Source organism: Acanthochromis polyacanthus, chromosome 14, assembly GCF_021347895.1.
Source record: "Acanthochromis polyacanthus isolate Apoly-LR-REF ecotype Palm Island chromosome 14, KAUST_Apoly_ChrSc, whole genome shotgun sequence".
Lineage (NCBI taxonomy): Eukaryota > Metazoa > Chordata > Actinopteri > Pomacentridae > Acanthochromis > Acanthochromis polyacanthus.
The window spans coordinates 20,520,758-20,546,965 of record NC_067126.1 but is presented as its reverse complement, the minus strand read 5'-3'; the positions used below and the strand labels follow the sequence as shown (position 1 = coordinate 20,546,965).

The window sequence follows — 26,208 nt, the reverse complement described above, 5'->3', positions numbered from 1 at the left end:
CAGCTTATAGGCTGAAAGCCATGAAAACTATCAGCTGCACACCATGATTTCAAATATCTCCTTGCCATCCTTTATTTCAATCTTGCAGGGTGATCCTGGTGAGGATGGAAAAACTGTAAGTTGTTTTGTCATTTTTTTGTTACTCAAACAATACTGATCAATGACTTTGAATCTCTTCATTTGGTCCCACTTACATAATAAAAGACAGACCTCAATCCTGCGGTCTGTGTTGGTTATTGTACCTCATAACATCCTCCTGTGCCCTAAAGATTATGATTTCCTCAACACAGGGTCCTGAAGGACCTCCAGGCTTCCCTGGAACACCAGGAGACCCTGGAGCCAGAGGAGAGAAGGTTAGAAATATTGACAGAATAATAGCAAAAAAACTGAAAAGAAACACACCAGAGTGTAGCAGAACACATCAGACTTTTCTTATCTTAATGAGACTTCTAAATACAGGGAGAGCGTGGAGAAGGCCAACCTGGCCCTAGGGGACCTCCAGGACCCCCAGGACCTGGATTCAGATCTGTGAGCTAATCTTGGCCTCAGTCACATACAGCATAATGTTTAGACATAAGAAGAGGACTGCCTACTCTCATTTTACAACTGACTTTGACTGATATGTTTCAGACCTTTGTGGACATGGAAGGTTCAGGATTCCCAGATTTGGAATCTATTCGGGTAAGAAGATTTAAAACTTCCACTCACCAAGGACATCTTTGTTGTGCTAAGTTGTTGCTGAATTTCTGCTATGCAGATAAAAATCAGGTCTGTTACATATTTATATATGTATGTATATATGTAGGGACTGCCTGGGCCACCCGGGCCTCCTGGTCCCCCTGGTCCACCTGGCCCATCTACAGGTGGCACAGCAGGGGGTTCTGGAGCATTTGGACCACCAGGAAGGGATGGAGCACCTGGACAACCTGTAGGTGTCAGTTTTTGTTGTCTCTCAACACCACCAACCGGAATCTTTCCTAAACCCTAACAGTTGTACCAATGATTGCACAGTCTAACTAAATCTAATACTACTGTATATCTGAACCAAATCTTTTGGCCTTTAGGGCTTGCCTGGTTTACCGGGTACTGATGGCCTCCCAGGAGCTCCCGGTCCCAAGGGAGACAAGGTAGAAATGATTGTTTCTTCTCTAAATACTAACAAAATGTGATTTTTAGCATCTGTAGAACCTAAACCTCCATTATGTGGACCGGATCTAAAAACAGTTATTAATATTCACTTCATTGCATAGTTTTTTGGGCTTTAAACTATTTTTCTTTTATGACTGTACTATGACGAAACACATCAATTCTAGAAGAAGTGACATTTTTTACTAAATTTAGAAAAAATAGTACTTCATGGGTTAAAAATTGATCACGACACCATTTACTGTGATACATTATCTCGAACCTTGCAAGGCAAATGGTCAGGACCTATCTACATCAATAAATTGACACTGTAAATGAATGAGAACACCCTGTAATCAGGTGGGTGGCACACCCTCAGAGAATTCCATATACAGTGCCTATGATAAGTATTCACCCCCTTTAATGTTTTACACTTTTATTGCTTTCATAAATCAATCATGGTCAATAAAATTTAGCTTTTTTAACAAAACAAATTATTGCAAAAAACTCTTTAATGTCAAAGTGAAAACAGATTTCTATAAAGTAATGTTAATGAAAGAAAATTATATAAATAAAAATAATTGTTTGCATAATTATTCACCCCCTTCAAGTCAGTATTTAGTAGATGCACCTTTGGCTGCAATCACAGCAGTGAGTCTGTGTGGATAGGTCTCAATCAGTGTTGCACATCTGCCCACTGCAATTTTGCTCCATTCTTTGCAAAACTGCTCAAGCTCTGTCAGGTTTTGCGGGTATCGGGAATGAACAGCCCTTTTCAAGTCCAGCCACAAATTCTCTATAGGATTGAGGTCTGGGCTTTGACTCGGCCACTCCAGAACATTTACCTGGTTCTTTTTTAACCATTCCTGTGTAGCTTTTGCAGTATGTTTTGGATCATTGTCTTGCTGGAAAATAAATCTTCTCCCAAGACGTAGTTCTCTTGCAGACTGAAAAAGATTGTCCCCCAGGATTTCAGTGTATTTTGCAGCATTCATTCTGCCCTCTATCTTTACAAGCCTTCCAGGTCCAGTTGCTGAGAAACATCCCCACAGCATGATGCTGCCACCACCATGCTTCACAGTGGGGATGGTGTGTTTTTTGGTGATGTGCAGTGTTTGGTTTCCGCCAAACATGACGTCTTGTCTGATGGCCAAAAAGCTCAATTTTGTTCTCATCAGACCAAAGAATCGTCTTCCACTTGACCATGGAGTCTTCCATGTGCTTTTTGGCAAACTCTAGTCGAGATCTAATATGACTTTTCTTCAACAGTGGCTTTCTCATTGCCACTCTCCCATAAAGCTTTGACTGGTGAAGAACCCGGGCAGCAGCTGCTACATGCACAGTCTCTCCCATCTCAGCAGCTGAAGCTGGTAACTCCTTCAGAGTAGTTGTAGGGGTCTTGGTGGCTTCTCTCACTAGTCTCCTACTTGCACAGTCACTCAGTTTACGAGGGTGGCCTGATCTCGGCAGATTCACACAAGTGCCATATTCCTTCCATTTCTTGATAACTGATTTCACTGAACTCCAGGGGATGTTCAGTGCCTTGGAAATTTTTTTGTAACCATCCCCTGAATTGTACTTCTCAATAACCCTTTCCCTGAGTTGCTTAGAGTGTTCTTCTGTCTTCATGGTGTAATGGTAGCCAGGAATACTGATCAACCACTCTCTGGACCCTTCAGACACAGGTGTTTTACAACTCAATCACTTGAAACACACCCACACCACTCAGGTGATCTTCATTTCACTAATTGTGAGACTATTGGCAACAGTTTGATGGACCTCTATTGAATTAGACCATTAAATTAAAAAGGGGGTGAATAATTATGCAAACAATTATTTTCATTTATATAATTTTCTTTCATGAACATTATTTTATAGAAATCTGTTTTCACTTTGACATTAAAGAGTTTTTCCAATAATTTTTTTTTGTTAAAAAAAGCTAAATTTTATTGACCATGATTGATTTATGAAAGCAATAAAAGGGTAAAACATCAAAGGGGGTGAATACTTATGATAGGCACTGTACATGTTATTCAAAATTCAATATTTACAGGAGTTTGACTATATTTTTTTAAATGACCCTCCAATTAGTATTTCTCATTTCTGGCAAAGTGGCTCAGACTTGTGGGTTTTACAGCTGTAGAAGTGTTACTCAGACCTTCACTCTACACTCCTTTTAACTGACATCATGCCGCTCAGACACTGACCCCATTTTTCACCTGCAATTCCACTGCCTCGGCTCAAAGAGTTTCGGGCATTACAGAGGCTGGAGCCAACCCTCAAACTGATACAGCTCAGGACCGCAATGGTCTTCCACCACACTGATGGTCTCTTCTCAGGATTCTGGAGCAGAAAAGTCCTCCATCTGCAAAGAATCTTTTGTAGCACACAGGTGCTTTGCGATTCTGTGTTGCTCTCCATTTGTCTCTGGCCTGTGGACGTCACAGGCACCTCCTGCCTCAGACATCTGCAGTGATATATTATGGCTGGTGTTAGGCTCAGATCTGGGGGTGAAGCTACAATTTCATTTCCAACGGTGATACAGGTAGTTAACATTTGATGTCAGCTTTGGCATTGTCCCATTACTCTACATAACGACTCATAGAAGTTTAACTTGTTGGGTAACAGAAAGAGCTTTGAGGTCATGGGACCATCTGTTGCTTAGCATTTTGTTTGGTAGTTTGCCATCACAACAACTTCACCATAAAAGAGTGACCGCTTATGTTAGCAAGACCCACGTGTAGGAGCCACTGTCGACAGAGTAGGTGTTGAAATAGCATGAACAAACCCTGGTGCCTGGTGGGTATTGACATAAAACTTCTTACATTTTCAGAATAGAAAACAAACTTAACAACTAGTCAAAAAAGGAGGAAAGTAGCTTGTATCAATGTTCATAGGCTACACAACACAGAACTCTCTGATGCCAGTCAAGTGCTGCCATTGGAACCATCCACCCAGACGTCTGAACCACAGACACTTTTCTCATAAATGAATCCAGAGTTGGTTTTGTCCCATTTTTATAAATAATGATTTAAAAAGTGAGTTCATATTTCCTAAGAAAAAAAGCGAGGAAAATTCAAGTTTTAGTTCTTTAATTGCAGTTCAGACTTTAATTGCTGTTTGTAAATATTTCGTTGATCTCTCTTTCCCAAATCAGGGTGACTCAGGTGAGCTGGGTCTTCCAGGAGTAGTTGGAGCAAAGGTGGGAATTCATTACCGTCATTTTTAAAAATTATTTTCCCTTTAAGTCATTTTATTGTGAGATCTAATCTCCAGAACACAGCCAAATGTAAACAACCTTGGAAGAGCCCATGACATGTCATGACTTTCAGTATTTCTTAAACTTTTCCTATCCCTTTCATTTCTCCAGCCAAGTTCCTACTTTTCTTTTCTCACCAATCTGCTGCCTCACTATTTTTCCTCCTCCTACCCTCCCAAGCCTTCCCATCTGCAGGTAACTGGGCTTCAGCAAGTCAGCCATCAAGGAGGATTTGTGTCTTCTAACAATATGCAAATGTTTGTCAAATATTGTCAGCTGCAGTCTTGACTCAAAGTCTAATCTGGGCACTGGCTATGGTTTTATTTAACATGAGTTGCATCTGATTTAAGCAATGAGCATGGATCTTTATGGAAAACAGTGTGTTAAGTTATGGTTTGCATTCTATAAAACACATTTACTAGTACTGATAACTAAATGCTGCATGGTAGTAGTTGTTTGCAGGATACATGAGATTCCTGAAATTTACACAGAAAAAAAACCAACCGTGGTCACATGCACCTCACTCAAGTTTTCATTTTTTATTCGCCTTTATCTTAGTTTTTATTTATTCATCCAGAACGCTGACCTTTCTCCTTTTATTTCATCTTTCAGGGAGCTCCAGGAGACCGTGGTTTACCAGGACCTGCAGGAGATCCTGGACTGGCTGGTCTGCCTGGACCAATGGGACCGGTTGGGCCCCCTGGTCCTCCTGGACCTCCTGGACCAAATTATCGTGTTGGATTTGTAAGTTCTTCTTTGCCCTTTGACAAATGACAAAATGTCATACTAAAAGATCCGTATTGTAGTGGTACTGGGGATAGTTTATTAGAAGAAAGCTAATGAAGATGTAAATTTAATTATTAAGGAAATAATCTCAAACTGTTCCAAAATGTGTGTGTGTATTGAATATGTGTATCAGGACAGAGAAAACCAATGAAAACTTTTCGAAAGAGCTTTCATAACATCTTTGTTGTATTTGAAGGATGACATGGAAGGATCTGGTGGGGTTTTCACCAATGGGCTCCCCGGTGCCAGAGGGCCAGCAGGAGTACAGGTACATACATTCCTTTTAACTAATGGTACCGCAGAACATAGTATATTTCATTTAACATTACAGACAGAAATCAAATAAGCAGCTGGTCAACAAAGGACATTTTGTCTAATCAAAGAACTGGCCTGTGCATATTTATAAATGTAATGTTATTAGTATATTTTGGCAGTGTTATGTTGTATTGTTTGTTTGATGTAGTTCAAGAGTCTCGGATGAAAGATATATGTGTATGCTTTTATAATTGTTATGAATTCATTAAAAAGTGAGGCTGATCCCAGATCTGATCAGCAGCTATTACTTGGAACCATCTAAAGCTGTTAAAAGGGCAAATCTGTGTTCTTTGGATGGACATCAAAGCCAAGGCTTTGTAAAAATGTTTCATTATTTTTGATCTATTTCTGGTCAAGCTAAATCCACAGGCTGTTTGTAATCAGAAGGCTTCCAGACTGTATAGTAGCAAAGTGCCATTATTTCCGTAGAAACTGCATGACATGTATTGTTTTTACATGCCTGTAAATATTTAATTGAACTAATCCAACACCTTTTTAGCAGTAAATTGCAAATATGATGAAGAATACGATGAAGAATGGCGATGGCATGCCAGAGCTTGCAAATAACCATGACAAATGTTGTGTGCTTTTAGGGTCCTCCTGGCCTGCCTGGACTTCCAGTAAGTAAAGTAGATTTTTTTTTTTATGATGAGCTGGTCTTCCTGCCTCTTTACCAACTCACAAAATCATTCTGTTTTTAACATAAAATTATTTGACTGTATGAAATATTAAAATAACTCTTAAACAATCCTGAGGTACCTGGGACTGAACCTGTGCTCCCCAAAGTTTATTGATGAATTAATTTAACATTCTGGTTGCTGAAGGTAGACTCATCCTTGACACCAAATATCACATTCAACTCTGCTCTACTGTCATTTCTTTTTACAATCATTTTGGTGTAAAAAAAAAAAAAAAAAAAGCTCTTTAACTGTTTATTGACTGAAGTGGAAATAAGGTCATTGCACTGTCGAGAAATGGAAATTCAGCACTGGGAAAAAAGAGAAATGGAATAGCCCAAAAATAAAAAAATAAAAATGGAAGCACTAATACCAAGGTGTAATTAAGTGCAAATGAAGCAACCTGAGGGTATCTCAGATGGAGCATGTTGGCAAACGCTGAGCATAAACAGTCACATGATTCATGTTTCTATGGATGTCGACAAAATATTTGCAAAGTGGCAGCCCCTACTCAGTAACAGTGAAATGGTTTTCCATATGGTTCACTAGGGGTTAAGTTTTTGTGCTTGTGTAGAGCTGCACAGCTGGGTGTTGATATTCGGTGGGATCAGAAATATGAGCCAAGTTTTTCAAGAGCTATAACTAAATCAAAATGTGTGTTTTTCTGGGATTGAACAAACAAACTGATACTGTAGTTACGTAGTTGTTAGGTCATGTTAGGTAGAGCTGTTTACCTATATATATATATATATATATATATATATATATATATATATATATATATAATCTTAACATCTACATTCAGATTTAGAACAATACACAGTCCAACATGAATGATCTGCACAGGAAGAAACAACGAGATGAAGTATTAAGAGCTCAAAGTAGTACAAAGTATATTGGCTTCTTGCTGTACCAGCTATCAGCATCTGGTTTTATATTCACTTTATTTGTGTGTTCTTCTACATTTAGTTTTTCCCAGGTCTAACTTGAATGTACCTTTGCAGGGTAAACCCGGGTTGCCTGGCATCCCAGGTCTGAAGGGGAGTGAAGGTCCTACAGGAAGAGACGGGCAACCAGGCCTGGATGGCTTCCCTGGACCTCCGGTAAAAAAAAAAGAGAAGAGAAAAGAATTCCTTCTAGTTCAGAATGAGACAGATTAGACAAAGAACATGTCAAGTATCAGAGGATATATAGTGTTAACAGAGTTAGATGTGTTGCAACTCAGGATTTAGTTTGACAAGTTACACTACAGACTGAGCAAAATCAAAATAAGGAAGCACTCATGTTTTTTTTTTTTAATCTGAGGCTGTCTGACTCCAGATGTTTCACCTACTTTTGTGTGTATCATCTGAGTTCACAGCATTCAGCCATTCAGTCATTTGTATTTAGTACATTCCGAGTTATAAAATGTCAAACACTTATAAATGAATGTGTCAAACTGTATTGTAAAAAACTATGATATATAAATTTAACATTTAAAAACACCTCATTTCAACTGAAGCTAGATATAAATGTAAAGGTGAGTTCAGTTTTACATATTTCATATTCTCTAAATGCATGATCTTATTGAACCGGTTTACTGTGTTACAGAATACAAGAGAAGCAGTGCTTTTATTGTCTTGAAGCTTCATTTGAACAGAAGGTTATCTTTTGTCAGACCTTTATGAAGCATGTACCAGGACACACAGTGCTTTCACCTTTTTTAAAGTATCTTTTGCATCACTCTCCCTTATTTTACAGGGACCAAAGGCCGAAAAAGGTGACAAAGGAGAGAGGGTAAATAACATTTTTGCCACTACATCACCATTAATTTGACTACAAATCAAGTATCTGTAAGATGCTAGTCAAACATTTTACTAAAACACATGTCATCTACCTATTTTCTGTTCGTTTATAGTTACTTTTCTTAAATCTGTGTCATATTGTCATTTGTTGTTAGAATAGTGTTCAGTTTTGGATGTCCTGTTATATGGGACAGTTATTTTTCCTTTTGTGGTTTTAGGGCGAACCAGGTCGAGATGGAACTGGACTCCCAGGTCCACCAGGTCCACCAGGACCACCAGGACAAGTCATCTACCATACATCTGACAACGTAGGTGTCAAAAACACACACAGTAGTAAAAATCAGGGATCAGCCTGGCCATTTGTCCATGCCAATATTAAATGTTTTTTTTTCCAATTATCTGTATTGATTTTTTCTTTTAAAAATTAATTGTAAAATAAGTTATTTTTAAAATGTGCTACTTTGGCTCTGATGCTGCCATATTGATCGACCACTTGCAGACGTGCACGTAACCAACACTGTGAAGTAACTTTTGTAACAGACTATTTGTTCTACACTGAAATATAAAGCAGTTAAAATCAGTAATGATGTCCATCTCAACTCCTTATTCTCTAGGTTGATGGTGTTGTTGGCAGAGCTGGGCCTCAGGTAAGTGATCATTTTACACAATAATACAGTAACCAAAATATTACAGCTTCACACTGTATTTGATAAAGTGTGTAGAACAGGCGACCACACCTTTCTTGCATTTGCAGACAAACAAGATAATAGCATCTGTTTTCAAACTTCTAAACTGAGTAAAAGCAGGACTTACTCTATAACCTGACATTAAACTCAGATCAGTAAAGAGCAGAGAACCGGAGACACTGAATAATGTTTTCCTGTACAGGGTGGGCCTGGTTTACCTGGTCAAGCTGGATTTCCTGTGAGTACCCCAGTGTTACACAATTCATGCAGTGCATCTTGTGAACCATGTGGACAACTGTAGTCGGGTGTTTATCTTTGTATTTCAAAAACACCAGAACGTCACATATGAGATGCTGAGCATTCGGTCTGATTTCAAAAATTATGATGTCACTTTTTACATTCTATATTTATGAATTGTTCTCTTATGTAAACAAATTCCAAGAAACAACCAAAGAATTTGTTATGAAACCTCCCACTACTTTGCTAGTCTCTTTTCTCAGCTCCTATGGTCATTGAACCAGACATTTTAAGGTAGTACTGAAGAAAACAAACAAAAATACAGGGCAAAAAGTTTTGAAGAAGAACCAAGTAGCAAGGTTAAACATAGATAATATAAAGAACTCATATCAAACATGATTGAATTACTACATTACAGATGGCAAAGGGAACAGCAGAAGGGACAAGGGAAGAGTACAACAGGTATAATAGCAGATCCGGTTGCTTTTTAGCCAAGTTTAAAGATCACATGCAAAGGAATGATAAGATTCACAAAGTTATATATTCAATAGAACTGTGGGAAGTTGTTGTTGTGAAAGCTGCCTAGCCAAAGAATGTTTTCAACACTTAGAAAACAATGCCCCCCTATTATGGAATGTGTTCATTTATCTGTAAGCTTTTCCTGAAATATGAATCTGGTAAATGGGGAAGGTTCAATGCCATTAAGAATTTTACATACAACTTCCACTGCCCTTCAGTGACCTTCAGAGCTTGCTGGTACTTTGTAAAGGCTTTATTATTCTATGAGAGGTGAGAGACCAAGTTGTTCATCAGTATAATCAGAATTATCGTTGTTTTTTCAGCTTCATGTGTTGAGTATCATTCTCAGTACTCAACACTTTCATACATCTTAACTTGTTTAAGGAGAATTCTGGTTTAGTAACACTTGCTTGACTTGTCTTTTGTTGTTTTGTTTTGTTTCTTCTACTGAGAATTGAGTGTAATAAAACAGCCAGTTGTGTTGTGTTTATAACTGGCAAGCATAAGCTGTTTTTCACCTGATACACATACGGAACACTGCTGACAGTTGTTTTCACATTAAGATGCAAGCCACAATCTTCAAGGCACTTTGTGACATTTTCAGTGATCTGTAACTCTGTAGCTGACTGGTGTGTTTTATTATATTCATTCTTGGGCAACAACACATAAATGAAAGGGCTGGGACAGACTTTGGCTCAAATCATTGTTGGTTTTCATGAGATTTGTTCACAATAACAAAAATATAGAATATCAGCAGACTGAGACTTAAAAAAAAAGATTATATTGTCAGTGCTGAATCTTTGTGTGCGGAGACATGACTCAGCTGCTGACATTTGTATTCTAGACTGTGTTCTTATTCTTCATCTATATCCATTAGTCATTTGGCAACTACCAGTGCTTTTCTGAGATACTATACAGTTATACTATATTGCATTTAGTTTAGGTAATAAATGGATAACATCTAGTTTCTACACTGTACACTCTAGCATCACATGACTGTTAAACTGGCCTCTTCTTAGTTTACAAGTGTCATGTTTATATTTAATCTATCTCACAGGGTCCTATTGGGCCGAAAGGTGACAGAGGAGACCCTGGTCCTCCAGGCTACGCAGTGAAGGTAAAATCTAATTTAATGTTCAACAATTAATTTAGTCCCTTGTTAACACGAACACAGCCCTTTTACTGAGTCTGTGTTGTCTTCTTGTTGCTGCTTTGTGTTCAGGGTGAGAAAGGTGAGCCTGGCTTAGTAATCGGACCAGATGGAAATCTTCTGTATCTGGACGGGCTGAGTGGTCCAAAGGTGAGCATTACTACATCTGATTGGTGTGTCTGAGCATATGTTAAGCGTTGATGTCTGTTTTGATGTATTAAAACTAGTGTGTGAGTTTTGTTATGTTGGTGCATTTGTCCTTTAAAGTCATTTTCTTTTTTCTTATGCATGTAGGGAGACAGGGGGCTTCCAGGACCTGTTGGACCAACCGTAAGTGTTTGAGTTTTTAAAATTTCCAGCATAATGTACCGAAACTATTAAAAAGAAATTATGCATTTTCCCCATTTCACGTTCTAGTAAGCTTACAGTGTTCATGATTTACTGTTGCAGGGTCAGTACGGGCCTCCTGGATTGAAGGGTGAAATAGGAATGCCTGGAAGACCTGTAAGTGTCTTTTTTCCTGTCTAATGTTGATATACTTTTACATGACCATTAATTGCATAATACATACATTGTTGCTGACTCATTGTATATGGCTACATTAGTACAGTTTTTACACCTTTATGTTTTTCCAGTGCAGATATTAAAACAAAGATTTTCTCTGTTCAGGGTCGCCCTGGTGTGAATGGATACAAGGGTGAGAAAGGCGAGCCAGGAGGTGGTACCGGCTACGGTTACCCTGTAAGTATTAAGATTACTTCTAGTTTGACTCGCAAGGTATGGACTTTAGGTATAAGCCGGCCATTTCCACTGTATATTTCACATAGCTGCCTCCTCTCCTTCTGCTTTGACTTTTTATTTAGCTTATTTCATTTTAATAAACCCCATTTACCTAGGCAGCCTTGACTGAGATCACTTTTCAACTTCTGTTCAACCCAACTTTGAGCTCACCAGTTAGTTATGTTTTCTTCAGAACATCTTCCTTTATGAAAGTTCCAATGTAGCACCAATAACCCAATGCTTGTTGAGTGTAACAGAGTTCTGCTCTGTATGTCGTGTCTTGAAGAAAGAACTTGCTTTAAGTGCTACTCTTCTCCTCGAACTGTTTTTTGATGCCACTGTGCTAAATGTTGATAGACCTTAACATGGTTATAGATACATCTTTCCACAGTGAATGGTTCAGAATAGGAATTTTTAATCCTAGCCAAAGTTGTACATGTTTACTTCACTGCTAGCAACAATTGATTTGAATATGTTATTATATTTTACTGACACTGTTTGTTAACTTACGACTTTATCTGAAAGAGAAAAACAAAAACCTAAAACCACTGAACAGTATTGTATTTAACAGGGCGTCCCTGGCCCACCAGGACCACCAGGACCACCTGGACCCCCTGGTCCAGCCAGTCCTATTGATCGATTCCATGTGAGTACACAACAATCTACGCCTTATGCTTTGAACTACATTTTGGACATTTATATTTATAGGTATCAGTTGATATCTCTCATGCACCGTAGACTAAACTTTTCATTGTTGTTTTATCTTCATAGCGTTATGATGACACTCCAAGGAATTACCCAGGTAGGATGTCCCAATATACAATACTTATTGTTTTAACATCAAAACAAAATGCAGCAGGATAGAACTCCTCAAAGAGAGAGATCAGAATGGAGAAGTTAAGTAAATGTGACAACGGAGGAGAGATTTATAAATGCTTTAAAGTGTCTGGAGAGATGAACAGTTCTATCTTAATTTCAGTGCAGTCCTGCTGCTTCAGTCTGAAGTGGATATAAACTCTGCTGTCAAGAGATTAAGCTGTCAAGAATAAATTTGAAGAATGAGTAGATAAAGCAGAAGAAAACTGTTATCAGTAAAGCATGGTGTTAAGCGTTGTGGAGTGCTAAACTCTGTTACACCTGTGAAGGAGGCAGAAATCAATGCTGCACATTAGCCATACTCTGCATCACACATTACCCTAGTGGTGTTAGTATCAGTGGTCCAAAGTATCTCAACTCAGTTTTGTAGGAGCTGAAACCCTTCAAAGTTGATTTTACATGGTGCTATGTAAGTTTATTTTAATGTAACGTTACCTAATGTTAGTGCAAGTAATGTTGTTATGGTCTTGTTCTCTAATGTTTGATGTGAACCTCAAAAACCAAATCCCTCTTCTTCATTTTATCATTTGTACTAAATGTATACACCAAGTTGTTTTGCAAATTTTGACATCGATGGAAGATGGATTTGCATAGCCAGCTAGCAAACTCTATGCTGTGGTAAGGCCCTGTCACACTCTAGCGTATAGAGCCATCGTATGAGGAACGTATCGAATATTTCGAAAAATTGTTTATACGCACAACTTTTTAGCGTATGAGGTCGATTTTCGGTTAATGACCGTTAGAGTAACGTGAGCCTAGCGTACCGTCAGCGTATGTGAGCGTATGTGGGCGTATGTGATGTGATGTGTATTTGAGTTGGACATATACCGACGTATGAGTAACGTATATCAGCGTACCTCCGACGTATGAGTAACGTATGCAGAACGTCAGCCTAATGTATGAGGAGCGTACACAGCTGGTGATGTTGGGACCAACCCTGTCCAGCAGTTCATCATACATTTCTGGAGGCATGCGTAGGAAGTTCCTGAAGGCTCTCTGATCTTCATTTCTCAATTCAACCACAAGCTGGTCATAAAGGCCAAATTGACACAGCCTTCCAATCCAAGGTTTCACCCAGATTGCACGTCTCATTCTACGCCTTCTTCTTCTGTGTCAAGCATACTCAACTGCCAACTGTAACAAATATTGGTGATGTTGCAGCACAGCAACCTCCATCTCTGAACTGCTGGTACAAACTGATACAGATTTGGAAATGTGAGACTTTATATACCCCCCATATGCTGGAAATACACATGTAATACGAATGGGATAAGTTGGCTGTACGCTCAGAACACGTTAGGCATAAGTTGAGTACGTTAGACTGTCGTTAGAACTACCATCATAACGTTAGCCATTCGTTAGACACACGTCAGACACACGTTCATTATACGCTCCTCTAATGCTAGGTTTCCTGACCCACTCAATTTCAATGTATGAGAAGCGTACTCGACGTATGAGTAACGTACCTTCAGCGTACCTCTAGCATGTTCAGCATATGAGGAACGTATGAGAAGCGTAAAATTCATACATCGGCATACGCTGAAAATTTTTGGGCATGTTCAAAAAATGTTTGGGTCATCAGCGTACATCAGCGTACACCGACGTACCCCGGCGTACTGGAAACGTACTCCAGCGTACCCCTAGCGCGTTTCAGCGTATGTCAGCGTATGCCCAAAAAGTCCATACGTTCCTCATACACTGGCTCTATACGCTAGAGTGTGACAGGGCCTGTAGGTGTAAAGATGTGACTGAGCAGGAGAACCTTCACGAAATGTGGGTAATTTGCTTTCTTTTAGCATGTAACATTAGAATTAACAATGCCACAGTATGAATTGCATTCGGGCTCTTGTGGTTCAAACATTAATGGCGGTACAAGTTTAGTGAAGCTGCTCGACAGAGAATCTATTTAACAGGTTGTAGTGGTTTTTGACACTTGAGAGACTGCAGCTTTCCTCTATGTTTGGGTGTAGTTTCAGCACCTTCAATGTGTACGTTCTCAGCGCTTCCAAATAGAAAAACATTGCTCATTCTTTTGTAACCTGAAACCTAATTTTATATACTTGGCAATGTTTCATTCAAATTTAGCCGTCTGGTTAATAACACATTTTTCGAAGGTGTGACAAACTTAGAACATAAACTACTTCTTACTTTACATGACTTTTAAACATGTTGTCATTTGTTGTAGCGATTAAAGGGGAAAAAGGAGAGCGTGGTGATCGTGGACTTCCAGGGATCCCAGGTAGACCCTTGAGTTTGCATGAATAAAAACACTCACACATGTATACCTATCAGCAGGACTGTGTTTTTCTAAAGCACTTTTCCTTTTTCCAGGAACAGGCTCTAATTTCGATATTTACACATTTAAGGTAAACTACCTCCAGCGTGCACCACCATCAGTTTTATTACTATGCTGGATATACTGCTGAGGAAAAAACATCATAACATGAAAATTTCTTTCCAACAGAATGAACTAAAAGGAGAGCCTGGAGACTCAGGTGTCAAGGGAGAAAAGGGAGAGCCTGGTGGTGGATATTATGACCCACTTTTTGGAGGAGTACAGGGACCACCAGGGCCACCTGGAATCCCAGGCCTACCAGTGAGTTCTGAGACTACAGTATTTTAGTTGTATGTTTACAGATCTTGGTTTTTGAGAAGACCTCTGGTTTTACTTGTATGTTGAGCAGCAGACCAGTTCTTATAAACCAGGGGTCGGCAACCTGCGGCTCCGGAGCCGCATGCGGCTCTTTCAGCCCTCTGTTGTGGCTCCCTGTAACTTTGGAAAATAAATTGTTCTCCCTTTCAGGCGTGTTTCAATGCATTTTAATATAGAGAATTTTATTGTGAAATTACTGCTCTTATTTTGATGTCACTCCACCAGATGTGCTACTGGGGTTTTCCCCCCTGGGACACAAGAGCGCAAAGTTGTTTTTTTTTTTTGTTTTGTTTTTTAAAGAATTAACATCCTTTATTTTCTTTTAAGCAGAAACAACATACAAATGTAAACTTAAGACACATACATTGCAATTGCAATAATCGTACAGTCATAAATGAAACACATAACAAGAAAAATACATAAAAATATAGAGTCTGTCAAGAAGGGGTAATAAAGTTGTATTTTTCTAAAATTCTTAACAAGAGCTCAAAGTTGATGCAGAGAGACAAGACGGAGCTTCCAATTCCCACGTTTCGTGCCTTTTTTTTGTTTTACTCCTGGAGAAGCAACGCCTGTAGTTTCACATCGTTTTGTACTCAAGAATGGCAAGCCTGTATATTAAAGCTCCACTTCAAGATGTCACGTCCAGCATCCAGGCAGCAGGTCAGAGAGTCAGAGGAGTGTCGTCTTGGAAAACAGGGCAGCGACTTACCGGAGAAAAGTTATTAGCTTTAGATAAATAGATAAATAGATTTTACAAGTTAAATAGACATTCGCAAAATATTGATTTCCAGCTAACATTACATAACATATGAGGTCCAGGAGCAAAAATGGCATTAACCAAGTAAGATAAATATTAGTGGAAGGACACAATTTAAAAAATGAATATATCTAATTAGAGGCTTTGTAATTAATTAATCACGACTGATTAACAAGGGCATAGAGGTAAAAAGTGATATATGCAGTGTTGTCTTCATTTTAAATGCTAAAAGGATTTTGCGGCTCCCGGTGTTTTCTTTTCTGTGGGAAACGGGTCAAAATGGCTCTTTGAGTGTTAAAGGTTGCCGACCCCTGTTATAAACAAAAGTTGTTTGTCCTAATCTAGATGTTGTAGTAATTTAAATTTCATTTCTGTTAGGGTCCAAAGGGAGAGTCCATAGTGGGCCCTCTTGGACCACAGGGACCTCCAGGGTCACCAGGGGTTGGATATGATGGGCGTCCAGGTCCTCCAGGACCACCTGGACCTCCAGGACCCCCAGCATCTCCCTCACTTCCAGGACCATATAGACCCAATCCCCGTAAGTGACCTTTTCTCTGCTTAGAGCGATCCTTAAAGGGTTCAGATATTACTCATAATGTCTCTTTTACAACTGTGAAAGATATCTTCATTTGAGACTTGAGAAGAATTTAGAAGAAGTATCACATCTTCCTCTTACAAATGAAAAGCAAGTACATCATTGCTTTGTTGCCACAGCCTTGGTCTGGTATGACTGTTAGCTTGTTGCTAATGCCAGCTGATGTCAGGTTGTGATGTGTAACATATATTACAGATTAACTCTGCTGGCTTTATGGCTCTTCTCCAATAGGTTTTTGTTGCAGTAATTTAGCATTTTAGCAAAGAACTGCACGACTGTTTAACACTAGTTTGGTATTTACCAGCCATAGTCTTGCATGAAGCTACTGTTTACACTTCACCACTTGACTGCTTGAGACAAATTCCAGTTGATCTGTTGACAAGTAAATCACTGACAAGCTATCGTTTCATTCTAAAGCTGTCAGTGTCCCTGGACCTCCTGGTCCCCCTGGACCACCTGGAAGTCCTGGTCTCTCTTCTGGGGTAAGTCCAATCAAATTAACCACAATTTATACAGTTAATATGCAGACTATTTTAACTGTGATACAACTAAATGTGTTGTGTCCTAGATTTATGTACTGATAAACTATGGCATTTTTTTTTTCAGTTATTAATTATATTTACAGATGTTCACGGTTTATTTGTTTTCTACAGGTTACAGTTTTGAGGTCATATGACATAATGATTGCTACTGCCAGACGTCAAGCAGAGGGCAGCCTCATCTACGTCATAGACAAAGCAGACCTTTATTTGAGAGTACGCGACGGACTGCGACAAGTCATGGTACAGTCATCTACTTCCTGAAAATTCAATGCTGTGAATTTTAGCATAGATATGAAAAAGGCATTGAAGCTATAGGCCACAGTACAAAACTTAAACACAGTTAGATCCTAAAGTTGGTGTTCTAAAAATATTTTTGGCTATTAGGCTACATTAAAAAAAAGTTTATGCAGCTACTGCCATTACTCTATTTTAAAAAAACGTGATGTCATCATCATGACTTTATGTAAAAAGCACTAAGCAGCTGCTTCTCCTCCTCCCAGCTCGGACAGTACAGTCCCTTCTTCAGAGACTTGGTAAGTTCTACAGAGAAATAAAACAGAATAAACATAATATGACATTTATTAACTGCTGTATAATTTCTAAATCATTTTTTTTTTCTTTTAAAGGAGAATGAGGTGGCAGAAGTCCAGCCTCCACCTGTGATTCTGTACCCCCAGTCCCAGGACCAGTCACAGAACAACGGAGCAGGCCATTACTCCCAGGGTGGTTCTGCCATACGACCGCTTGAGCCTCCACCACACCCACCTGTAGATCCCAGATACCCCCCACAGTACGATCCCAGGTTCCCAGACCCGAGACACACAGGTCAGACAGATGGAAGATTAGACACCCAGCAGACTGAGAACAGACAACCTGTGACTCCACCGCGACGACCCAGCCCACCTGTACCAGGACCTGCTGCATCAGGATCAGCAGTGAGTAGATCTGAAGCAGGATAGCTGCTGCCTCATCATGAAAGTTATTGTGTCACTTAGTTGTAGTGCAAATTGGCATAAATCATAAATGATTTCTAAGAAGTTATATTGAAACATGAACTAATAGCTTTCTCCGTTCCTATTTTGTTTTCATATTGTTCGGGAAATAAGCGTACGCACTCAATGAATAAAGACTGTGTCACTTTTTTTAAAAAGTGCTGCTTTTATGATATTATTAACTCAGTATAGTAGCAAAAACATTTTGAATGTTTTATGTTAAAAAAATAAGTCAATATTTAAGAGTTTAACTTCTTCTAATCGTGTTAATGACACGTGGTTGTTTCAATAATGATATAGGGATCAATTATCTAATTGTCTAAACCACAGTAATTCTACTGAGCTGAGGGTTTTTAGGGCTTTCACCAGATATTTTATTACTGCTCTGTGACATTCATTTGCCCTGTCCTGATTCATGTTGCTGTAAAGAAAAACAGCACTTTGGTCCTCCCTGTAGGCTGCAGCTGCTGAAGCCACAGAGGCAAATAAGTATAAACAGTATTAATTGCAGTTATTCAGAGGATGAAGGGCAATAAAGTCAAACACGAATGCTTTCAATGCACTATGTGTGTGTGTGTGACATTACCAGAAGCTAAACTTGTGCTGGACAATCGATGACAATAAGCACTGGTTCTAATCAAGTTGTCAAAAAAACACAAGATCGGGAACTCAAAGGCAGCTTGTGCTTGTTGGGTTCTCTGTTCTTTGTTTAAAAAATGCGAAGCTTTATCAGATGATATATTTTGTGAATTGGCACTATATAAATAAAATTGAATTGAATTGAATCTTTGTTAGAAGGTAAAGAAAAACTAGGAGAGACTGCTGTTGCTTTGCTCATGTTGTGAAATGTAGACAGCCCTGCAACCGTGTCACTGGTTTATCACATGTTGGTAGGCATCAGTGTGTAGCTGACTGTAGTGTCATAAAGAGGCAAAAAGAACTTAATGAATGAAAGTTGGTAAATGAAAGCTCTCTCAACATATTCATGGTGTAAAATCCATGTTTTTACACAGTTAAACTAAAAAAAAAAACATTTTCTTGTAACCAGATAAAAGATAAGGCTGCTATTTTAACATAAATCTGCCGTCTTACTGTCTCCATCAGCTACACCTCATCGCCTTGAACGCCCCTCAGACTGGTAACATGCGAGGAATTCGTGGGGCAGACTTCCTGTGCTTCCAGCAGGCTCGTGCTGTGGGTCTGAAGGGAACCTTTAGAGCCTTCCTGTCCTCCAAGCTTCAAGACCTCTACACCATTGTCCGCAGGTCGGACAGGGACAGCTTCCCCATCGTGAACCTCAAGGTAAGATACTGCTGTTAGAGAAGTGGTAAAATATAAGAAGTACACCTCCAGAACTGCCAGCAGAATGTGAAATATGCAGAGACAATCAGGGGTCAACTTTTTGTCCTGGACATAAAGGAACCAAAATGCTTTACTGAGCTGAACTCTTTTAGTTCTGATAGAATTTTGATGATTTAACAAAAAGTCACCAGTGATTGCAGAGTTCATGCAGATGACAGGGATGGCAATTTTCTGCGGATCCATGGATCCGCGGATTTCCGCCGATTTAATTTCAAATTTGAACACTTTATTGCCGCTGATGTTAATGTCATTAACATCTCGCGGGAGTCTCGCGAGATGTTTCACTGAAGCTATCGTTCGATTGTAAACGGCCCAGCCATAGACATATATACGTAGACGCCTCATAGGCTGTCAAGAGGCGTGTTTACAGCGCCGCCATCTTGAAACGGGGCCAGCGGAGGCAGCGGTGCATAGACATCTACGAGGCAAGAGGTACTGTTGAATCTCAAAGTGGAATTATTCGCTGAATTTTGAACTAATTGCCAAACTGTTTGATTTTTTTAGAAACGTCACACATGTAGCTACTATACAAGGTGCTCGGATATTTTTTTCAGTGCTGGTTTTGCCACTCAACACTTAGGCTACACACTATCTCCCTCTGACTCCAGCATAGTTATTTAAACAGCAGACGAGCTTCGTAAAAGATGCCGGACTTCTGTTCAGCCTATGAATGCTCTAATGAGCACTGTAAGGAAACATCTGATGATGATATATCATCACTATTATACCACTCCATAAGGCACATACTACACAACTTTTGTAGCCAGGAGCAACCTATAAAGTATTCTCGAGCACTATGAAATGGTATACTGATAGTAGAAAGATATCACAATACCCTGCTGTTAAAAACAGTATTTCACATTTGGTTGTTGCTAGAGGTACGGACCCGTACCCGTAGCCTGTGGACTACGGATACGGCACTTGCCATTTGCCAATCAGATACGCGAGATCTGGTCACGTGACTCCCGGTAGACGCTAGCTGTACGGACCCGTAGCATCGGTACTACAGGTACAGACCCTAAACCTGACCCTAACACTAACCCTAACCCTAACCTTTGCTTACCTTTCAACAGTTTGCAGTGGTTAGCAGCTTCTTGACTCGCGAGACTCGCGTACGGGTCCGTATCTGTTTGGCAAATGGAAAGTGCCGTAACCGTAGCCTGTGGGCTACGGATATGGACCTGTATCCATAGACACTACCTTCACATTTTATTAGTGTTTGTAAAGAATGGCAGTGTTTCAATAGAACCCTTATTTCGGGGAGCACTGTGCTTCCACTGTCTGCCGGAAAAGTGTGTGTGACGACCGCTTTTCTCATAAGCAAACCGCAGCTTTCATAGTGACAAAATGAGAGTCATGATTTCCAGTCGTGCCACAGAGTGTTGGCAATGCGTACGTACAAAACAAAACATGCATTACTTTGCCCACAGACATTACAAAGCCTGTAAGACTTACTAATACTAAAAGCTGGTTTCTTACTTCTTAGTTGTAAAAATAGTCTATTGGGATGCAAGCAATGATTAAAGTCAAGGTTAGCAAATGGTATGGTCCACCTTAGGGGTGTCTGATAAAGTTACACATGACTCTTTCAGGCAACAATATGGGGAATACAGTATATGGTAAATTTTACAATCTCAGGTTAGGAGGTGTAAATGTTTTGAGACTGACAAACACTACTTTATTGGAAAGTTTTGAATAATATTATTCCATTTAAAGAAAAGAAAACAATTACACAGTAAAAAGTAACCATGCCACACCATTTTCTTTCTTTTCTTTGCAGGACCAAGTGTTGTATAGCAGTTGGGAGTCTATATTTGGTGACAACGCCAGCAAAATGAGGGAGAATACACCTATCTACTCCTTTGATGGCAGAGATATCCTCAGGGATAGTGCATGGTGAGTGTTTGTTAAATAAGAAAATCCTACATTTAATTTATTTTGCTGATTTACAGTTACAGCTTACAATATGTTTTCCTTGGTTGTTTTTTGTATTTGCAGGCACATACTGTATATTCTGACCTCTGTTTTTGTTCACCTCCAGGCCTGAGAAAATGGTTTGGCATGGATCAAGCAACAAAGGCCACCGGCAAACAGACCACTACTGTGAAACATGGCGGGCAGGCGACCGCGCTGTAACTGGTCTGGCGTCGTCGCTACAGAGCGGCCACCTCCTGCAGCAAAGCTCCAGCAGCTGCTCCGGCTCCTACATCGTCCTCTGCATTGAGAACGCACTCACATCACCCTCCAAAAAATAAATCCCGTCCGTCCTTTTTTTGTGTTCTTCTTTTTTTTTCTTTTTTTTTTAAATGTCCAAGCAGACATGATTTTTGTCTTTTTAATTCCCAGACAACGCAGCTTGTGAACATGCGGCGTCCAATGAACTGGGCCTGTGGCAGTTTGCCTGGCAGGGACGCTTTGCATCGCCGGCTCCTCCCCTCCATACACGCCAAAGAGATGGTTCAAACAGAGGGGCGTTGGTCCTTTTTCTCGGGGGCATTGGCACATATTTTCTTTAAGGGGCGGAACAACAACAGAGAAGCTAAAAGCATTCTCCAATTGTATCCCTTTTTTTGAAAAAAAATCTGTATATTACATGTTTGTCATTTGTGTTCTTTTTTTGGACATTATCAATGTTTTACCTTTTGAATTGTTTTTAAAAATGTTATATCCATCCTGTTATTGTTTTTTTATTATTTTAGGTATTGATCATTTCCACATTTTTTTCCAATTTCAGTTTAGAATTTTGGGTTATGATGGGGTACAGCAAACTTTTAAGGACTATTTTAAATTTAAAAAAAGATAATAGATATTTATTTTTAAATGAAGTTATGTAAGGACAAACAATAGAAAATGTAAAAAATGCTAAATACCCTCATTTATATTTTACACCACGCAGAACATTTACTCCTTTTTTTTTTTTTATCAAAAGACCTTCAGATCAGAAACTGTGCCTTATCACACATGGACTGCTTCACACAATAAGCTCATATAGTGAAACACTACTTTTAAATGCATTATTCTGCAGATACAGAAACACTGCGGTAGTTACATGCCTGTTATGAATAATCCCACATTCAGGGGGCAAGATCCTTTCTAGCTAAACCTTATGATTCTAAAGTGATAATATCCCGTTTTGCCACATTATCAAAAGCTATCCGTGAGTAAGCTGGAGATGATTAGTTTGCTGCTAATCTTTGTCTCAGTGATTGCTATCAGGATTGTTAGGGACAGGAAAACCAGTATATTGAGGAGAAAGTTTTTCCAGTGGACTTGCGTGAAATTTCAGAGACTAACTTGGCCTCGGTGCTACTGATATCTCAGCTGAACATGTGGATATTCATTTTTTAAACAACAAATTGCATTGTACTGTTCCTCCCAGGCACTGAATTAAAGTCTTTTTCAACCAGTACTGTACAACTGGTCTGTACGGTGTGTTGAATCCTTAATCGCTCACCCAAATCAACAATCCCATTAAGATTTCTGATGACACTGTGACCTTGACAGCTTTCACTCAGCAGCCCTGACCAGCAGTTTTATGACCTATTCAAAGGCATGTTGCTGCTGGTGGCATTGACTCCACCACAAATCAGTTCCCCCAGTGGCAATGAGAGGCGCTCAAGACACCTTGGTCATACATCATCTACTGACCTTCACAGTCCCCTGTAAGATAATTCAACATAAAATCACGGTCATATCATAGGATTGATAATATATTTGTTATATATTATATTGGAAGGTCACAAGGGTTAATTGGTTAATCTTGTACAATACAACCACAATAGAAGTGCCTTCTACTGAAAGAGAATTGTTAATACAATTGGAACTACAATTACAGAATCCATCAGTATGCCTTGATTTTGAGTTAATTAAAATTTTGCTGGGAGATGAGGTACATTGCTAGATGGGCACTCAGATTAAACGCATCATAGTCTGTTTACTGAGGACTGCTACATATGTGAAAAAAGTTGAGTCTATCTGCAGAAGTCTGAGGTGATGACTTGGACAGAATCAAACTTACCACAGCATGATCTGCCCCAATGCTAATGCATGTGTCGAGTGTGCTGCACAACGTGGATACAAAAGCAGAAGCTAGAAAGAAAAATGTATTTTAAAAAAAAAGCCTGCTATGCTGTATTAGCTTTGTCCACTGTAACTCTGACTGTGTTCCAGGAGTGCAACAGAAAATCAGCAGATTACTCAGAACTACTTTTGGCACCAGTACAAACTTGCCTGAACACATAAAGATTGACATTTCTCTAAATGAAACTACCAGGATATCATAGATACATTGGCTGTGGGTCTACAAGGAAAGGGGATTTTAAAGGAGAACTAAATTAGGTCACCAGTCATTTATAGTAGCTTATGAAATCCCCTTAAATCTCTTCCTTAAAGTTAGAAGGCGTTCGCGATGATATTTGATTAAGAAGATTAATTCAAATTACTCAAAGATGACCTAAATTGGTAGTTACTTTAAAATGATAAGCCTACCATAAAAGAGTTTCTCACCTTGATGTCATTACGGTGGACAGTGTCTCATCTCTAATGCTGGTGAGCGGTAACCATGTGACACCGCTAAAGCGAAAGATGACTGAATATTAAGAACAGCTGCAGCACTGAGGAGAATGACACGCTTCAATAAAAAGAAACAGATTCGTCTACATCTGGGTATAAATTACATCTTTACAGGCATAATCTGAAATGTAGTAACACCTTCTATAGCAATCAAATGCACCCTTACTTCATATCTATGAGTTTGAACACTCATCTTCACAATAGTGCAGTGAAATTTACATGTAATGTTAGAAACCAGTAATGGAGCAGTGTTTCCAGAGAAAATGAGGTGTCGAAGCCAAACTGCTTTATACCTCAACCAGTAACGTTACCTTAGCAGGATTTGTTATATGAGACATAATGAGAGTTATTAAAACACGATGTTGCACCAGCAGTGTTTTTATAACTGGAAGGAGACTAGAAGACAGCAGGCCTCCTTCAAAAGCAACAATCCATTCTTCCATGATAAGCTACAGTGGAAAACCTAAACCAGGTCTGCACACAAAATGTAACATTTTTTTCTTTTGCTCTTGCTCTCTACCAAGTTTCTCAGAAACAGATTTGGTAGTTTTTGTGAAAATCAAGAAGTGGTTATGAAAAGATAACCTCCTTGATGGAAGCAACAGAGGCTGTGCTATCAATGGGTCAAACAATATTCATACAATAATTCAGTTTTCTTCTAATGTTCCTGCATTTATATATTGAGATAATCGAAGCAGCTTGCAACTAGGAAACCACAGAACAATTGTTTAGTGTGTTAATTAAATAATTTTTCTTACAGCACAGTCACTATGGGAAAATGGAGAATGTGTTCATTTTGTGCGCTTTGACAGCTATAGCAGATGCGATATATATATATATATATAGAGAGAGAGAGAGAGAGAGAGAGAGAGAGAGAAAGAGAGAGAGGGAGAAAGAGGGAGAGGGGTAGAGAGAGAGAGAGATGCATATGGATGTGTCTTAGAGCAGTGCGTTTACAGGCGCTACAAACAAAAGTTCTTTTCGATCCATAATGCTAAAACTTATCACGTAAAAGGCACCAAAAGCATGAGTTAACTGAACTTAAGCGCTGTTGTGCAGTGAGATTTGTTTGCCATCCCAGGCTTTGGTTTCAGCTGTGCGTAGACGGCTGCGCTTTAATTCTGTTCAGTATACAAGTAGTGCATTGACTTTGCACAAAGGTGGGTAGAAAAGTCAGATATTTATAAATATTTTGAATGTACTCAAGTAAAAATAATAATAATAATAATTAGTACCAAGAAGTAAAAATAGAAGGCTACGTCAGAAAAACGTCTGAAATATTAAATAGTTAAAGAAAATATTATAAAACATTAAAAAATATAGGCTACATATTTTTGAAAGAAATAGCAAATCAGTGACTTAGAAAAAATATTAAGTAAAATATATTATCTTTGGAGTATTCTGCCATACACAGCTTTATTAGGCCAAATAACTACAAGAAAACATACATACAAATCAATAAAGGTCACTCATTAGTTTATTGTTTAACGTACAATAATAATACCTTATTACATTATGCACCATATTATTCCTTTTTCCAGAAAATCAAAAGATTGCAAGTGCATTTTGTAATAATTTTCTCAAAATGTAATAACTTATTACTTAATGCAGCAAAAATTTTTACAAAATGCGTTGGGTCAGTTTATTACAAAATGCAGCAGTTTATTACGAAATGCGGCTTTATTATGAAATGAAACAACAAAGTTATTACATTTTGGACGTTTATTACAAAATGCACAGTTATTACGAAATGCGGCTTAACAGGGCACAAACTGAAAAACGTTGTTCTGAAAACAAGACTGTGTAAAGTACAGCGAACAGCAGTGAGTGACTTGGATTTAGCGTGTCTAACTGGAATGGAAAGCACACGTCTCACTAATAAATCAGCAATTTTGTGCGTGTGTGTGTGTCCTACACTTTTCTTGACAACAGACTTGGCAGGTGTATTGCTGGGGAGTAAAGTTTGAAATCATTTTGACAAGCGGAGATAATAAACTGTGGTCGGTGATGGTGGCAGTGCAGGGAGGACTCAGCAACGCAACATTAACTGTGACAACAACGGCGCGTTGCATAAATGGTTACACCCAGTTTCAGAATGGATTTCCCCCAAGAACAACGTGCAGCTACAAAAAAAAATAAAATCACTGGTGATCGTCTACAGAAGGGGTATCAAATGCAAATTTTAGTCCAGGGGTCACATTCAGCCCAATTTGATCATAAGCAGACCACATTATGCCTCAGTGTATCATTTACACCACATGTGTTGTCAAACTCAAGGCCCGCGGGCCATATCCGGCCCGTAATACAATTATATCTGGCCCGTGAGATCATTTTACATTGATTTATTATTAGGCTTGTCATTCACCTCATTGAATGAATAGGAAGTGGTCCATTTGTCTGGGAAGATCCTACACTCGATGTCCACTTTTTTCTTTGTTGACAAAGACGTCTTTCTGATGAGCGTGTCAGGGCCATCAGAAAAGCAGGTGAAACTCCAACAGACAAAACGCAACCTGCAGACCCGGATTCTGCATCACC

At 39.1% G+C, this 26,208-nt stretch overlaps 1 protein-coding gene across 4 annotated transcripts in view; it reads left to right on the top strand.

The window, feature by feature from the left end:
* Window positions 1-22,515, top strand: part of col18a1a (collagen type XVIII alpha 1 chain a) — an 87,280-nt gene extending 64,765 nt beyond the window's left edge. For all 4 annotated transcript variants that reach the window (XM_051958616.1, XM_051958615.1, XM_051958614.1 and 1 more), the window contains 33 exons: window positions 89-115; window positions 291-353; window positions 460-528; window positions 631-681; window positions 806-928; window positions 1,065-1,127; window positions 4,283-4,327; window positions 4,997-5,128; window positions 5,367-5,438; window positions 6,079-6,105; window positions 7,167-7,265; window positions 7,903-7,938; window positions 8,165-8,254; window positions 8,561-8,593; window positions 8,835-8,870; window positions 10,446-10,505; window positions 10,611-10,688; window positions 10,833-10,868; window positions 10,989-11,042; window positions 11,208-11,279; window positions 11,890-11,964; window positions 12,090-12,120; window positions 14,380-14,433; window positions 14,526-14,560; window positions 14,659-14,790; window positions 15,986-16,145; window positions 16,620-16,684; window positions 16,856-16,984; window positions 17,245-17,277; window positions 17,371-17,679; window positions 18,841-19,038; window positions 20,879-20,994; window positions 21,140-22,515. In XM_051958616.1, the coding sequence (XP_051814576.1) occupies window positions 89-115; window positions 291-353; window positions 460-528; window positions 631-681; window positions 806-928; window positions 1,065-1,127; window positions 4,283-4,327; window positions 4,997-5,128; window positions 5,367-5,438; window positions 6,079-6,105; window positions 7,167-7,265; window positions 7,903-7,938; window positions 8,165-8,254; window positions 8,561-8,593; window positions 8,835-8,870; window positions 10,446-10,505; window positions 10,611-10,688; window positions 10,833-10,868; window positions 10,989-11,042; window positions 11,208-11,279; window positions 11,890-11,964; window positions 12,090-12,120; window positions 14,380-14,433; window positions 14,526-14,560; window positions 14,659-14,790; window positions 15,986-16,145; window positions 16,620-16,684; window positions 16,856-16,984; window positions 17,245-17,277; window positions 17,371-17,679; window positions 18,841-19,038; window positions 20,879-20,994; window positions 21,140-21,353 (2,817 nt within the window). In that variant the 3' untranslated portion in view covers window positions 21,354-22,515. The remainder of the gene's footprint in view (window positions 1-88; window positions 116-290; window positions 354-459; window positions 529-630; window positions 682-805; window positions 929-1,064; window positions 1,128-4,282; window positions 4,328-4,996; window positions 5,129-5,366; window positions 5,439-6,078; window positions 6,106-7,166; window positions 7,266-7,902; window positions 7,939-8,164; window positions 8,255-8,560; window positions 8,594-8,834; window positions 8,871-10,445; window positions 10,506-10,610; window positions 10,689-10,832; window positions 10,869-10,988; window positions 11,043-11,207; window positions 11,280-11,889; window positions 11,965-12,089; window positions 12,121-14,379; window positions 14,434-14,525; window positions 14,561-14,658; window positions 14,791-15,985; window positions 16,146-16,619; window positions 16,685-16,855; window positions 16,985-17,244; window positions 17,278-17,370; window positions 17,680-18,840; window positions 19,039-20,878; window positions 20,995-21,139) is intronic.
* The last annotated feature ends 3,693 nt before the right edge of the window (window positions 22,516-26,208 follow it).